We start from the raw sequence: 16,635 nt of genomic DNA on the forward strand, positions 1-16,635 counted from the left end.
TCTCTCTCTCTCTCTCTCTCTCTCTCTCTCTGTCATATATAAAATAACAAGGCGTAATAACAAATAATAACTGCGGACGACAAGTAAAAATAACGCAGTAATCTTTCAATTTTGTTACCTTTTCCCTTCAACAAATATTCATATATATGATTAGGGTGATCTCATTAGTATTTTCGTTTTATTTTACATACTTCGTTACCACAGTTTGTTTCGCGTGAAATGACAGAGCAAGAACAAAATAATAACAAATGATGATTACGGTTAAAAGAAATTACAAATAAAAATTACAATAACTTACAAACTCAGAATCTAATTATGTAATCTAGGCAAGTCGTCCTATGAATTAAAAGGATGCGAAAATCAATTATCGAAATTCCGTCAAAACGCTGTCGACGTTTGTCGTGATCCTCGAATTTTGTCGGCAGTTTCCGGTGTGCGTCGTTTCCGATGAAGTGTGATACCGTTCAATGCGCTGCCTTTCGAGGTAGAACGCGCTTTCACTTCAGGCCGATGTGCTTCAAAAAACTGTCCCTGCGGCAAGTATTCATACACAGTCGGATTAGGGCGAATTGCTTCCGAGTTAGCGTACATTACCAAGCAAAGTCAGCGGAAAAGGTCGTAATGTTAACGTATTTTTTGCGAAAACCAACCATTGGCTTCTTCTGGCGAACGGTATTACGGCTGGAATCGGGAAGCCATTGAACTTATTGGAAAGAGATAACGTGTAAGCACCCATATCTTTCCAAACTAACCAGTCACCCACGTAAAGTTCGGGCAACGACACGTCCTTGACAATCAAATCGTACGAGTCCGCGGTCGGTCCCCATAAGATCGAGGAGAATTTCTCATTGTTCGTCGGCTGCAACGGTAAGGCATCGATTACACGCCAGTTAACGACGCGACAACCTTCGGTAATGCACGCAAGCGTCTCGGAAACGCGACTGAATCACTGATCGAACATCGACACCGATATAATTATAATTACCTCGAAGAGCAACCGCGGCGTTCGGCACTGCAGACCCAACAGTTCATCCAGAAATGAATTGTACACGCCACAGTTCATGTAATACATCCTCTTCAGCTCGCCGTTTTCGCGAGTGATCCGTTTCGAGTGCAGATACGAAGCCAGCGTGAAGTTCGCACCCACATAATACCGTCCGGGCTCGCTAATGACCCTTATGGAGGGATCAAGGTCTTGAATCGCGTCGTTAATGATCTCCGCGAGCTGAACCCAGATTGACAGGTGTATATCAATTTGGCAGTAACCCAGATAGGGACAGGTATACATATATTTGACAGCAATTAGATCAATTTGTAAAGATTGCGTCCCTTATGACCGATTCACAAGCCACTCATTTTCATCACTTATAACCGTTTATATTTTTGGTCAACTTGACCTGCTGGTTATCCCAACAGAATTGACCAATCTGTCAATTCTAACGAGAAATGCGATTGGTCAATTCCGTTGGAATAACCAGCCGGCTAAGTTATCAAAGTTAGTAGAAACGCACATTAGAGTGATGAAATAGAAATGCGAAAAGAATGATCATAATTTATTCAAAACAACGTTATAAAATGTAATATGGAAATCTGAATGTAATTTTTAGCAAATTTGTTGTTGCAATATAACAAAAAAAATTATATTATTGTATGATGTAAATTGAATGATTAATGATGTATTTGCCTCATAAATGTAATTTAAAAAATTGTAGTATTTATCATCGAATGTCTCACATTATGATCACTATAGTAAGTCTACTTAACACACAAAAAAGACAAGATTTTCCGTTCTTACTCAAAACGCAAATGCGAAAAATCATGAGATTTTTTATTTTTCGAAGCTTAAAAGCGGAAGACTAGCCACAAGTTTTCCCGTTTTTATCTCTTACTGCATGAAATGAGCTGCACTTTCGCCAACTTACTTCTGTAACCAACTAGCCTCGGTCTCCTACACTTATGAACAAAATATTATATTTTATATTGTTTCACAATTATGCAGACTGTCGATCTATTCTCTGATTTCAAAATGCTATAGCAATTTTCACTATGAAATTCCTTTTCTGTGTCCAGTAAAACGGTTCAGACATAATAAAGTTGCAAGCTCACCAGACTGTCAAAACTGAGGATTATTACCAATAGATTTATGCAATGCTTAAATATGCTTCAAAACACTATATAATAATAAATAATAATAATACTAATAATGATTAATAATAATTAACCCGTCATTGAAAAGGTAGAATTTAATGAATTTTGTTTTTCCTTTTTTGTTACATTTGTATAATTTCTCAGATCTTATATCTTTCATAATCATATTCATAATATTTCTCTCATAATTCTTATATCTTTCATAATTATCATATTCATAATATATCTCTCATAATTCTGTGAAATATTGAGATTTAACAGCCGGCAGAGAAAGAAATCCTGAAGATATTACAAAGATTTAAAGAGAACGGAATGGTGGAGTTTCTCAGACCCCACCTTTCTGATGACGGGCTAATAATAAAATATCTCGAAAAATATAAGTTTTACAGAAAATTGCTTTAGATAAAAGCTACAAGTCTTAGGAAAATCTATTTACTGATTTTAACAGTTTGACCTTGGGTGACATTTCGAGGTCAGGTCGAGGTCAACATTGCTTTTTTAAATAGAAACATATATTTTTTATTACAGAATTTTATTCTACAAAACTAATGGTTTCAATAATTTTTTATTCAAATTCTATCAACTTTACCAAAAAATAGTAAGAGATAAAAATTTTCTATTTTCATTTCATAGAGCTCCGAAAATTTTTTCAGAATTTTTTAATTAACTTTTTAGTACTGCATTTTCTTGCATTTTCTTGAAGTACTAAAAAGTTAATTAAAAAATTCTGAAAAAATTCTCAGAGCTCTATGAGAAAAAATAAACAATTTTTATGTTTTGCTATTTTTCGGTAAAATTGATAAAATTCGAATAAAAAATTATTGAAACCAATAATTTTGTAAATATTTCCGTAAATATCTTCGAAAATAGAGGTCGTATAAAAAATATTTTCAAACAAAAATTATGTGTTTCTTCACGTAGAATAAAATTCCGTAATAAAAAATATGTTTCTATTTAAAAAAACAATGTTGACCTCGACCTGACTTCGAAATGTCACCCAAGGTCAAACTGTTAAAATCAGTAAATAGATTTTCCTAAGACTTATAGCTTTTATCTAAAGCAATTTTCTGTAAAACTTATATTTTTCGAGATATTTTACCGGTCCGATACTTTTGCCGCACCCTGTATAATGACTGTGGAGGCAAATTACCGTCGGTAATGACTCTCAATTTTGACAGTTGGCCGAGTTCCCAACTTCATCGCGTTTAGACCGTTTTGTAACCCACAGTTACCGAAGCACTATGGTGGCATTTCTCTCCGAAAGGGAATTATTAGGCCAGAAGTCGCTGCAGTTGCTCGCAATAGCGAGAAGATTATCAACAAGAGGGGACGACAAGACACGTACCCTGTCGATCTCGGCGCCACACTTGCCCGAAAATCCGCCGCCGATGTCGATTAGTCGCACGTCGCGGCAGCCGGTCGCCCTCGCGACGTCGATCAGACGCGCGCACATCTTGATTCCGCGACGGTAGGCGTCCAGCTCCCTGCACGGCGTGCCGACGTGGAAGCTGAAGCCGTGCAGGTTCAGGCCGAGGCTCCTGGTGCGCTGTATTAAGCGCACTGCCTCCTCGTGCGGCTCGCAACCGAACTTTGTGCCTAACGACACCGGCGAGTTCTTGGCGTCGCAGCGTATGCGTATCACGACCCTGCGGAATTGTCGTGGCTCGATGGATCGTAAGTCGTAAGACGAAGGGCGGAACAGAAAAGACGGACTTCCAACGCGATCCGATTGCGTCGAAGCGTTCGCGATGATATAACGGGATTGAAATCGCGGGACATAAATCAGATTTCAAGTTAAAATTCAATTTCCCTGGGATGGGAGCTTGTTATCTCAGTCGTCAGGAAACGATTGATCTTTGGTCCGCGGTCGCTGTGGTTCTTTCCACGGCTGCAGTTTTGAATTTTGACAGCCCGCCTCTTTTTACATCGCATTTGTATTTTATGACTACCTGTTCTACACAGAGTCGCGAATAATAAGTTATTTTTTTGACTAATTATGTATATCGTATTTAATTGACGATTAATATGACCCAATTCGATCGAACATCGTTCAACATGACGATTGTTATGAGCGAATTCAGGAATTCAAGATCGCGTTTGATTAACAATTAAACTTGACAAATTTAAGTAAAAATCGTTTTATTGACGAGTGAATTCGGTAAATTTAATTACAAACTGTTTAATTGACGATTGATATAAACAAGTTGTAACCTTGAGTAACCAAACGCTCTTCAGTTGAATTTGCTCATATCAATTGTCAACAAAATGACTTTTAATTAAATTTACCCTAAATTCAACCATTAATTAAAGGATCTTTAATTAAATTCATTAAGTCCAATTAATTGAATAATCTCTGATTTTCTTTGCTCATATCAATCGTCAATTGAGTTGTTTTTAATTGAATTCGTTGAAATCAATCATCAATTAAACGATTTTTAGTTGAATTTGTTGAAGTCAATTGTCAATTAAACGATCTCTTTAATTGAATGGGCTTATATTAATCATCAGTCTTTTTAAGAAGATGCTGGAATCGATGGAAAACTCGAAAAATGTCGATAACGCAGAGGCTATCGTCACCAACACAACCCACGCTATCCTTTTCGTGTTTCTTGTACATATAGATCTTACATAAATGCGTGTTGCTTTGTTTCATCATATTTAGCGGAAAATCTAACTACGCATATATATAGAAAACTGTTTGCCAACTTTTCTGATTTTTTAAGCTTCTAAATTCAGATATAAAGGTAGAACAATGTTCTTTGAAATTTTCCCGAGCGGAACAAACTCAGTATATACAGATCTTTTGTATCAGACAAATATTTACTTTAACTGATATTGTCTGACAGGCTAATTTACATTTGAAATGTCAACTTTGAAAATTTTCATCGTTTCTGTCATACACTGAGCAATGCTCCAATTCATCCTCGCATATATTTTGATTGCATAAGAGCATTTGTATAATTCTATGCGGCCAATACAATATAAACTGTGCAGAGAAAAGTCAGTATTCTGTCGATAGAAATTTCGGCTTCAGCATCCTCTAATTGGATTCGTTGAAGTCAATCGTCAATGAAATATTCTTTGATTGATTTTGCTTGTCAGTCGATCGTCAATTAGTTGAATTGAAACATGTTTGATAAAATCAACGAATTTAATTGAGATAAATTCAATGAATATTTTTACCACTCGAATATTACTCACTTGGCTTCGGGAAAGATCTCTTGGATCTTCAACAGCTCCGTCTCACTGTCGACCGTCATCTTTTCGACACCCACTTTGTTCGAGTACTTGATGTGAGACGGTAATTTGGTCGGGTGTGCGAAGATAATCCGCGAGCCTTTCACTCCGTACTGCATTACTTGTCTTATCTCTTGCTGTTGGGCATATGCTGAATTAGTTTGTGTTATCGGACACTTTGTTGATGTACACCAAGTGTACACAACGAAGTGCCGGTCTCTACGTATGCCAATAATGGCAATTTAAGCTTACTGCGCAAACGGAAACGGTTTTCGCTTCCGAAAACGGAAGCTTACCATAGACGCACAATCGAAACAAACATTCATGGCCGCCAGAACTTTGATCACCGTCGGATCCGAGTTGCATTTGATCGCTGAGATGCGGAAAAGTTTAACGAGATTAATTTTTCAAGTCATTAATATATTTTATATTTGATGGTAACATTGGCTGACATCATTTCGCAACGAGAATGCAAATAGCCACTGTCTACTTATTGAAATTATGGACAATAATGCAGTATACATTGTAGATAAATCTATGTGTGAAAATGCTCAAGTTATTTGCTCTTTTCTTTATTTTCCAACTGTATTATATAAGTGCAGAAAACACCTGTGCTTTATACATAATGTTATGTTAAGAATTAAATTTCTGTTTCATGTATTACACGGAAAGAAGATCTATTTTGAAATAGCTAGGTCTCTCAAACGATAAATCGTAGGAAAATGAAACGAGATGTATTTTAAAACTAAACATTCGTACTTTCACGTACATTCATAAAATTTAGAAAAAAAACATTTGTCGCTCTCCTACGTCATAAAATCTCTTAAGATAGTTATTTCTGGCTCTTTTATCTCATTTTCCTCAAAATTGCCATATGATAACAAAATTTGCACAATTTATTTTTTAGTTTAGTTGCTAAAAATACGTCGGAAATAACGACTCACATTTGTATAGTAAAAAAGAATCAAAATTTGAGACAGTGTAATTAATAAATATTTCTAAAAAAATAAATAATTAACCATTACTTATTAAGAATAATTAATAATATTATTTAGTGGTGGGTTAGAAATGGATATATTTCTACTAATGTAGCAGTAAATGTCGTACCGTAATGCGGAGTGACTTTCGGCATTTTGCTGATCCACTCCAAATGTCTCTGAATAACGCCACCCATATCGGCGATGTAGAAAGCGTCCTCCGGCTTTTTGATATTAATCGTATTCCTAATAATATCCATCTCATCTATGCTATCGTCAAAGATGTTTATCTCGTCGAAATCGAACATCGTGAACGCTTCTGTCGAGCGAATAGACGGTTCGGCAGTCATTACTTATCGCGGCTCTTTTGAGGTTGAAAAATTTAAACGATTAATTTAAAATTATATTTTTGACATCTCATCAGCCGCCATCAATCGCTTTCACGTTGCATCAGCAAATGTAACACGTAAGAATTATCTCGAGCTTTCGCACATATACACACTTTGAATTGAACATTATGCGTCATAGGTATATATGCGTGTATATAAATATGTGTAATAAATATATGTTGTGTAATATGTGTAATAATTATATGTCTATAAAGACATTAAATATAAAAAATATATAGAATAAATGTAAAATTTTAGGACACATCCTCTTGCATTTGGCAAACTGTATAATCGTATTTTTGTTTCAAATTCCATTCGCTGTTTCACAAAGAACTCGCGTGTATTTTATTAAACGTACAAACAGACTTATAGATCTAGTATTAAAGATACTGCTCGTAAAAAAGATACTGCAGTAACTCCGAATAGTAGGTGGAGGACGCTTTTACGCGCGCAAGCAATCGAATGCAAAAGTAGTAAGCAGAAGTCCGAAGCGTCAAAGCATTGACTACGAAATCGAGATATTCAATGCCTGTAGACATATATCAAACGATTCGATCCGTATCTCTTCATGGACACAACTAAATCAGGGCTGAAACGCCTCGACATATATATATACATATGCATATGTGTGCGCGCGTATCTATGCAAAATCATTTTGGAGAAAGATCACATGACACAAGGCAGAATTAACAAGCACGTGATGAAAAGCGACAGATGTGAGAAAATTTAATAGACCATATAGTGCATAGTGTACACGTATGAGGCCGTATGAGTTATGCGATATCGTGAGTGTATGTATACACCGTTTAACAATCAACACTCTCCACGCGACTGACACTCAGCTGCATCGTTCTGCGCGGTCGTTCCTCCGTCCCTCCCTCGTTCTCTCGTTTTTCTCTTTTCCTTGAATCTGCGAATCTTCGATGTGCCGCGATATTTTACGCGTCAGATCCACGTAAAACAAACTACGATGTTACTTCGTCGCCGAACATGTATATCGGCCAAGCAATGCTCACAGGAAACAATCCAGTGGTGCAGCTGACAGTCGCAGTTGATTAAACAGCAGAATAACACATGTCTCTTAGCAAATATTTTATATTTAGCTTTCTTGTACTTCTGCAGTATCTCGTAGTTGGTTATCTTGCAATATAATTATTTACGACCGAAAGTAAGTTAATTAACCCTATTAAGATATTCTTTTTTTAGAATTAAACGCCGTTGGCAGGCACAATTTCTGAGATAACAAAAGGATTAAGCGATCGCTCTCGGTGTTTTGTTAAGAAATAATAATAAAAATTAGGCGCTGTAATGAGACTGTAACTTTCGTGTATTAACGTAATATATATGTGGAGAGAATATTGTAGTTAAAATTACAATTTTAGTAAGTCGGGAACAGACTAGCACTATTACGAAAATTATAATAAAACATAGTAAAAATGACCATAAACACGATATCTCTTACTATATTTACAGTTATTTTTACTATGTTTTATTATAATTTCCGGAATAGTGCCAGTCTATTTTCGAACTACTAAAATTGCATTGTAATTTTTTCTACAATACTCTCCCCGTGTACTACAATTCCTATACCTAAACACGCATTTAAGTTTATATATATCGAGTAGACATATACAGGCTTGGACAATATTCGCGCACACATATGAACGACCCGAAGACTCATCTACGCGAATTCACAATACGTTCTATATACTTTGTTTTTTTCTCGCCAATTACATTGAACATTCTCCTCCCGCTTTCCTATTGATTCGTACAGCTTGACAGATTTCCACGGAATAAAGGAGGTCCTCATGCCAAAGTAATTCGCCTTTCGAAATCCTCCCTACACAAAGATTAATTAAATCATACAGCGATTAAATTCGAAATTATAGATCGTTTGCGAAACTATAGCTATATCAAGTTTATTATAAAGTGTACACACAGAAAAATATTGCATTCTATTGCTAAGAAAAGCGATTTCTCACTTTACTTTTTATTTTTAAGTAACAATTATCTTCGATAAAGAATATTTCCTTTATAATAATCTTCAAATGTACTCACAACAAATTAGTAAAAAGTTCATTACGTTGACAATGAGAAAGAATACTCGAAAATTTGTGGGATATAAAATTTATTTTTGTGAAATAAAGTTCGTTACTATGAAAACTTTATTTTTTGCAAAAAAATTTTCAAGTATTTTTTCCTCATTGTACCGTGTACTCGAGAAAATCTTTACAAGATTATTGTAGAACTTTATCGACAAAAAATTGGCTCGACACTAGAGTGAGCAAACCGAATTTTTGTTTTAAGTTAATATCCTTTATTTAAGTACTAAACTAATTAAAACGCAAAATGTATTTTGAATAAAGATGCTTATGACGAACTTGTGATACATTGAGAAAGAAATACATGAATATTTATATGAGAGATATAAAGTTTATTTATGTGAAATAAAATTCATTTTTGCAGATAAGCTTTATGCTCCACAAATAAATTTGCAAATATGTTTTCCTGAGTTTAGATTTGCAGATGTACATAAGTTCATGAAATATGTGGATTAAGTAACATTTGAAGTCACTAAAATGCAGTATGTATTTCTCTGTGTGTATACTTCGTCTCTTTACACGAGTCAACTGACCAGTCACTCCTTCTGATGATCGGGATCACAATTGGAGCCGGATATCCGTTGAACGTAGTGGCAAGAGCTGTGGAATAGGCGCCTATGTCCCTCCAGATCAACCAGTCGCCGACATGAAGTTCGGGCAACAACACGTCCTTCACTATTAAATCGTATGAGCTCGCGGTCGGGCCCCATAAAGTTGACCAGAACTTCTCGTTGCTCGTTGGCTGCGATGAATTAACAGTCCTTTACGTCATAATAGAGCGGCTCTTGATGGAGAAAACTGGAATTAATAGAGTTACCTCGGACAGTAATTGTGGGATACGCGCCTTTAAACCCAATAGCTCCTCCACGAAGGAATGGTACACCCCGCTGTTCATGTAGTACATTCTCATCGTTTTATCGTGTTGTGAAATGACACGCTCTGAGTGCACATACGATGCCAAAGTGAAGCTGGAAGATACATAGTAACTTCCCGGCTCGCTGATAACTCTTATGGCAGGATCGAGGTCCCGTATCGCCTCATTGATGATAGTCGCGAACTGAAAAAGTCACGGAGAAATATGTAACGCGCGTGTAAACAAACAAGAAATTAATTATGTGCATAAATAACTCTCCCTTTCTTTCTCCCCCCCCCCTCTCTCTCTCTCTCTCTCTCTCTCTATATATATATATATATATATATATATATATATATATATATATATATATTTGTTTCCATTTTTAAGTAAATGCTGGACAGGACGTGAATAATGATATGTAAATAAACCAAGTGTTTCCTCCTGATTACAAATGCCACGAATAAATTGATCTTCGATTATAAAAATCGTGAATGTTTTTTATTCAATTTTTAAACACTCGCCCGTTTTCATTTTTAGATAAACGTTAAACAAGAAATGTATGATAATAATAATATCTGTAAAATTAAACGTTTCTTCCTAATTACAAATGCCGCGAACAAATTTGCAATCAATCTTCCGATTATAAATTCCGAGAAACCGTTTCGCTTAATTCTCAAACATTCGTCCGTTTTCACTTCGAGATAGATGCTAAATGGAAAAAGTGCGCGAATAAAACGATATTTGAAAAATCGAAGGGCTCCCTCCTGGTTCCAAGTGCCGCGAATGAATTCGCAATCGATTTCTTTCGATTATAAAATTCAAGAAAACGTTTCGAGTGCTTAGTTTCTCAACATTCCTTCGTTTTTACTTCTAAATAAACGCCGAGCGGAAAAGGTACGTGAATAACGATACTTGAAAAGCGAAGCGTTTCCTCCTGATTGCAAATGCCGCGAATGAATTCGCAATCGATCTTTCTCAATCATAAAGATCGAGGTGTCGTTCCGTTTAATTCTCTAACATCCGCTCGATCACCACGCGTCACCACGCTCAAAACTAAACGACTTAACGTTTTCGAATCGAGACGCCGATTACAGACTACATTTGAAACATTTTGTACACCTCGTCGACGTTCGTTCCAGTCTCGCTCGGGAATCCGCCGCCGATGTCGATCAGCTGCACATTGTTGCAGCCGATACTTTGGGAGATAGCAATTAACTGTTTGCATATCGCGATACCACGGCTGTAAGCCTCCAGCTCGCCGCACGGGCTGCCGACGTGGAAGCTGAAGCCGTACAGGTTCAGGCCGAGATCCTTGGTGAGTCGTATCAGGTGCACGGCTTCGTCGTTCGGCTCGCAGCCAAATTTCAAGCCCAACACCACCTGCGTGACTTTGGCGTCGCAGCGTATACGTATGACGATTCTGCCGTGCAAAAGCCGATCGTTCGCTCAGTGATACGCGAAACAAGAATGGGAATAATAAGAGAGGAACGTTCGTTATAATCTGTCTCTCACTCACTTGGCGTCGGGAAAGATATCCTTGATCTTGAACAGCTCGGCTTCACTGTCCACCGTCATTTGCTTGACCCCCACTTTCTTTGCGTAAGCTATGTGCGAGGAATACTTGGTCGGGTGTGCGAAGATGATTCGATCGCCGTGCACTCCGTGCTGCATCACTAGCTTGATCTCTTGCTGCTTACAAATATGATTTGCATGATCGAGCTACACTTGTAATTTCTCGGAGTGAAAATGTTGCAACTCAGAACGAGTGAGAAGTTGCAACATTTTCACTCGAGACGACAGCGATATCGCAAGAGTGAATGTTTCACTCCAGCTTGGAGTAGATTAAGCGAACGCTTCAATCTTATTATTAGTTTGACCCTGGGTGGCGTCACCAAGGTCACATGACAATATAATCTTGAATTTTTTTTTACGCGTACAAAGAAGTCTCAATTATAAGATAGTAACGCAATAAAATGATAATCTATAGATTTGAGCTATTTTGAAATATTTTCCCGAGCCTTTACGAAAGTTAGTGAACGATCAAATGTTCATTCGAATCTGGCAGATCCAATATTGTGCACAGAGGATTAATAGAACTTACTTAGCAGTGTTACGCATTGAACAGAATTTGGCTGAAAAAGTCGACTAAACAATCAATAGAAATAGGTAAATCAATCAATACAATTAATCAATAGATTTAATAAATCGTCAATTAACTTCTCACTTTCTTATCATAATTGTTTGCATAATGAATTTGTTGATTTATTTTTAAATGTTTATTATCATAATTTAAAACTATTCGCACCAATATTCGCGCGTTTGGCTTACGCTTGTCTTACGATTGATTAACTTTGATTATTGATTAACCGATTGTTTTAGTCAAATAAAATGTTCCATCAACTAATGTCCAATACAGTTTGACAATCGCAAAGAGGAAAAAGCAGATATTTTTACCTCAGACGCGCAGTCGAAACAAGCGCCCAAAGCCGCCAAAACTTTAATCACCATCGGATCCGAGTTGCATTTAAGCGCTAGGATTGAAGAAAGGAAAACGATTAGTGATATCTCTACTTTGCAACTTTTTCCATTACCATTGATGCGCATTTGTAAAAATGGAAAAGCATGAAACTTAAAGTAGATACCAAAGTGCGGGGTGACTCGAGGCATCTTGGCGATCCATTCATCATGTCTCTTAATCACGCTACCAATATTCGCGATGTAGAAGGCCTGATCTTGGTTCTTCGTGTTTATTATGTTTCGTATTACTTCCATATCATTCATCGAGTCGTCAATGACTTTTATCTCGTGGAAGTTGAACTGCGCCATGTCGAGCCGCTCGAGTGCAATTCAACGAAATCCTTAAAAAAGGAAAAAAGAGAAACCAGCGTGCGAACGAACACACGCTTACTGAAAAAAAATTGCAAATATTTATTATATATATAGCACAGTTATTTTTCGAAAATTTTGATGAAACGATACATCATCACTGTTTTTTATGCCGCCGCACATGTTATTTGATTTTATTAAATTTGAAGATCGCGAGTAAATATTAGTTGCGAAAATAAACGGATTGATAGTTATTTTTGTCGCCTATATCAGGCACGTTCTCAAATGGCCGCTTGGTATTCATGGTAACCACCGGTGCGCCGCGTTATTATTAAGAACGGTTGTGGTTTTCGTTTCTTTTTCTTTTCCTCGCTAAAATGTTGCCGGAAAGATTGTGACACTATCCGAAAGACACGTATAAAGCAAAACATGTAAGTGTCATCAACGTTCAGATAATGAAGTCAATAATAAGTCAGATAATAGTTACTCTATGTAAGACATCAATTCTGTCTTCTGTTTATATTTTCATTTCCGATGATCATTTTCGTTTGCTAATAAAAATATTAGAAAAACCTGCGTAAATAGCACCTGCGTAAATAGCACCTGCGTAAATAGCACCGTAAACAATTAATTGTGCTGACTTTGTCAGTTTTTACGAGAGAACGTTTCCTTTCGTGATATAAAAGTATTCTGATAAAGATACGTATCAATAACTAATCGAATAGAACAAGTAATTCTAATAATTGATAACTAAAAGAACAAATAATTCGGAATCTACTTTACAATGAAATGTGATCTATTCAATCACTCGCCAACTTCAATTCAGAAATGAAATCGAAAAACTTGAATACTACTCTCTGAGAAAAAACTTGAAAATTTATATGTGGAATATATAGTTAATTCACAGAAATAAACTTTATATCTCGCAGATAAATTTTCAAGTATTTTTTTCTTAGTACACGATGTTAGGATACTACGGAATCGCTACTCTCTTTTAACATACTTCAGAAATACATAAATTTTTTTTACTAAAATTGCATCTTAAATACAAGACTTAACTGGAAATATCGGGCTCTCTTACTTTAACGAAGTGGCGTGCTCGCACGGAAAAAGAAATACTGGAAAATTTATCTGCGAGATATAAGATTCATTTCTGTGAAATAAACTTTTATCCTACAAATAAATTTTTAAGTATTTTTCTCAGTGCAAGTGCTAGCACATTGTGACAAAGTCTGTTCGCAGAAATAAACTTTATATTTCACAAATCAATTTTTAAATATTTCTCCTCAATGTTACACGCCATAAATAAATGAAAACGAGATATCTCATTTTAGTAATAGTTGTGAAAACAATGTGACAAATATTCTTAAATTACGTAAAATACATTATAAATCGAATAGAAAGAAGAATCTGACTGTACTGCACTGAGTGAGTACCAGAGAACAAGTGATGAAGCGATGCAAGAACTGCATAAAATTGTAAGGTTGAAATACTTTACATGTATTTATATTTCAACACTAATCTTTTTGATAAAAGTGCTCACCTCCAATATTAGGAGATACTAAAATAAAAACATCTACAAAATAAAATATCCAGTAGTTTTATACGCGCTTATTTTAACATTGTAGATGCAACACTTGGCGACCGACATGCCTCTGCTAACGCATCAATATATTTTAAGGAAATATACAGGGTGGTCCTCTTAATTGAGCATCTTAAATTTCACACTTGTTTTTGATGATACGAAAAAATCTAATACAAATATCTAAAGAAAAAGTTGCACCGTTCGAAGGAGCAGTTATAATGACAGAAAAAAAACTTTTTTCATGGTAATTTTTTTAGAGATTTATAGGTCACAATAATTTTTTTTAATAGAACTATATAATCTCTATGTTTGCCCGTTTTTGTAGTCAATATCAAGAAGAGTTTGGCTTATGACAACATAGTCTTTGAATAATATTGAACATGGAAAATAATGTATGTTTAATGTATATGTATATTTAATGTATGTTTAATGTATGTTTAATGTTAATGTATATTTAAAGAAAAAAGAAAAGTCAAACATTTATGTTCTTCAGCGCAAAAATTTATTTAAGGAGGTATTTTAAATAATGCTCTCCAACTTCAATACATTTTTAAATACGATATATAAACGATACTCTTGCTTTTTATCATTTCTAAATTTATAATCACATATGCATCCAAAATGCGTTCTCTTATGTTTTTCTATGTAGTTGGTACATTGTTGTAAGCAATATTTTTCAACATTCCTAAAAAAATTTAGATTTAAACAATAGAATCTAGATTTAAACAATAGAATTTCTAGGACCACTTAATATAGTACTGTATTTCCTTAAAAAAATTAAATTTTCACTGACACGCACGCGATAATGTGAATATGACGAGAAAAACGAAGGGAAATGAGAACAAAGAGATAAGAAAGTAGTGTAGAGAAAGAAGAATTAAACAAAAGAAAGAGATATTACATTTTTTAACGCCAATAATAAAAAAATAAATATAAAAGCCAACATGTATACTGGAATGGAAAAGAGAAGCGGGCGGATTTTTCGGCTTTATTAATTCCAAAAACAAATAATGTATGAAGGACAAAAATTTAATAACGACTAGGCAAAAGAAATATATAAATGAAAGTGAATAAAGTATGAAAAAGATTATGTATATACTTTACGTCGCCTTGACAAGCCGAATTAGTAGCTGCTGTCCGTACAGAAGTATTTTTAACGATACACCATACATCAGTTCCGTAGTAAATCTAATGGTAAAGTGTTCTCTGCGTTACGAAGGAACTCGCTTTATCAAGTATCGCGATACCGATTATCAAACAAAAAATGCGATCATGTTATATATCTATACAACACGTTAGTACATGCTATGCTCAGCACATCATGCAAGTACTATATTAGTACTGTGCTATTTGCTATTTGATAAAGCAGAAAATATGCAGAATTTGTGCACGGTGTCATTACACTGAAAAAAAAGATTACGACGATTTGGTAATAATTGCCCAGCCTGTGTTATAGATACTAAATTTTAATACTTATAACATCTATATATCTCTGACTTCTCTTTTATTCTATGAAATATTTGAACTAAAGAGTTTATTTTTGTAGTTGTATTAAATTATATTATAAGAAAATTATAATTATTGCTACAGCTGTATATAATAAAAACACTTTATATCAGTTAAGGAAATAGCGCAGTAGCCAAGGTGATGGACTTAGGAACCTGGAGTTTCTTGAGTTCGCGCCCAACCAGTACCGAGTAAATTTTTAGATGAAAATAGTGCGGAATCAAATAAAAGAGCTAAATTTCATTTCAAATCAACATAAAATGATGAAATTTCGATACATGCGTTTGACATGTTGGACGTATCAAAATTTTATCGATCATCGTACGCGGCGAATCAACCTTCCACACTTAGATCGATTCTTCAGTCCCAAACTTATATATATATATATATATATATATATATATATATATATATTTATATTCCCAAAAAAGTTATACAAAAGGAGCTTTCTATAATTTCGGTTTATCTTAAAACATTGGCGGTAGAATATGCTATCTGTCTTGTATAATAACATCTCTTACGAGATCATAAGATCTCTTTCTTTCTTTCTTTCTTTCTTTCTCGACTTCTTAGAGAATTTATAAACATTGTGTTGCGAGAGGACTGTCGAAATTTCGGTGGCCGAATGATAAGCGTCCCACCCGGAAAGTAGGGAGGTTCAAGGTTCGAGTCCTGACGAAGGCAGTTTTTTCGCAACATATAAAATAAATCTATTTGAGTCATCGGTTTAATAGAGGTTTTGGGAATATAAATATATATATATATATATATAAGTTTGGGACTCAAGGATCGGTCTAAATGTGGAAGGTTGATTTGCCACGTACGATGATCGATAAAATTTTGATACGTCCAGCATGTCAAACGCATGTATCGAAATTTTATCGATCATCGTACACGGCGAATCAACCTTCCACACTTAGACCGATTCTTCAGTCCCAAACTTATATATATATATATATATATATATATATATATATATATATATATATATATATATATATATATATAT

General features: G+C 35.1%; 3 protein-coding genes across 6 annotated transcripts in view; 1 reads left to right on the plus strand and 2 right to left on the minus strand.

The window, feature by feature from the left end:
- The window catches only part of LOC116844891 (agrin-like), an 853,814-nt gene that overhangs the window by 565,745 nt on the left and 271,434 nt on the right, over nt 1-16,635 (plus strand). The window lies entirely within an intron of this gene.
- Nucleotides 151-7,605, minus strand: LOC116845325 (ornithine decarboxylase 1-like). Of its 2 annotated transcripts, XM_032817911.1 has the most exons (7): nt 6,493-7,593; nt 5,682-5,758; nt 5,350-5,522; nt 3,494-3,794; nt 986-1,225; nt 651-859; nt 151-531 (listed from the first exon to the last, which is right to left on the minus strand). In XM_032817911.1, the coding sequence occupies exons 1-7, from the start codon at nt 6,710-6,712 to the stop codon at nt 498-500; spliced, it is 1,254 nt and encodes a 417-aa protein (XP_032673802.1). In that variant the 5' UTR covers nt 6,713-7,593; the 3' UTR covers nt 151-497. The 2 variants fall into 2 exon arrangements, with proteins under 2 accessions (XP_032673802.1, XP_032673884.1); XM_032817993.1 differs by lacking the exon at nt 651-859 and having other exon boundaries at nt 6,493-7,605.
- LOC116844994 (ornithine decarboxylase 2-like) lies at nt 7,896-12,616 on the minus strand. Of its 2 annotated transcripts, XM_032817327.1 has the most exons (7): nt 12,352-12,535; nt 12,164-12,240; nt 11,226-11,398; nt 10,829-11,129; nt 9,671-9,910; nt 9,387-9,595; nt 8,199-8,591 (listed from the first exon to the last, which is right to left on the minus strand). In XM_032817327.1, the coding sequence occupies exons 1-7, from the start codon at nt 12,533-12,535 to the stop codon at nt 8,558-8,560; spliced, it is 1,218 nt and encodes a 405-aa protein (XP_032673218.1). In that variant the 3' UTR covers nt 8,199-8,557. The 2 variants fall into 2 exon arrangements, with proteins under 2 accessions (XP_032673138.1, XP_032673218.1); XM_032817247.1 differs by having other exon boundaries at nt 7,896-8,591; nt 12,164-12,616.

Source organism: Odontomachus brunneus, unplaced genomic scaffold, assembly GCF_010583005.1.
Source record: "Odontomachus brunneus isolate Ranch 3 - 2012 unplaced genomic scaffold, Obru_v1 Obru_scaffold_001, whole genome shotgun sequence".
NCBI classification, from domain to species: Eukaryota; Metazoa; Arthropoda; class Insecta; order Hymenoptera; family Formicidae; genus Odontomachus; species Odontomachus brunneus.

Bases quoted from the DNA above. Each gene is read 5' to 3' on its own strand.
- LOC116845325 (XM_032817911.1), bottom strand. From the start codon at position 6,712: ATGACTGCCGAACCGTCTATTCGCTCGACAGAAGCGTTCACGATGTTC. The intron at 3,795-5,349 runs GTGAGTAATATT...ACAATTCCGCAG, and splicing joins GAGATCTTTCCCGAAGCCAA to GGTCGTGATACGCATACGCT. The intron at 860-985 runs GTAATTATAATT...TTACCGTTGCAG, and splicing joins CGCCGCGGTTGCTCTTCGAG to CCGACGAACAATGAGAAATT.
- LOC116844994 (XM_032817247.1), bottom strand. From the start codon at position 12,535: ATGGCGCAGTTCAACTTCCACGAGATAAAAGTCATTGACGACTCGATG. The intron at 9,911-10,828 runs GTGTACAAAATG...TGACTTTTTCAG, and splicing joins CTGGAACGAACGTCGACGAG to TTCGCGACTATCATCAATGA. The intron at 9,596-9,670 runs GTAACTCTATTA...AATTCATCGCAG, and splicing joins TCCCACAATTACTGTCCGAG to CCAACGAGCAACGAGAAGTT.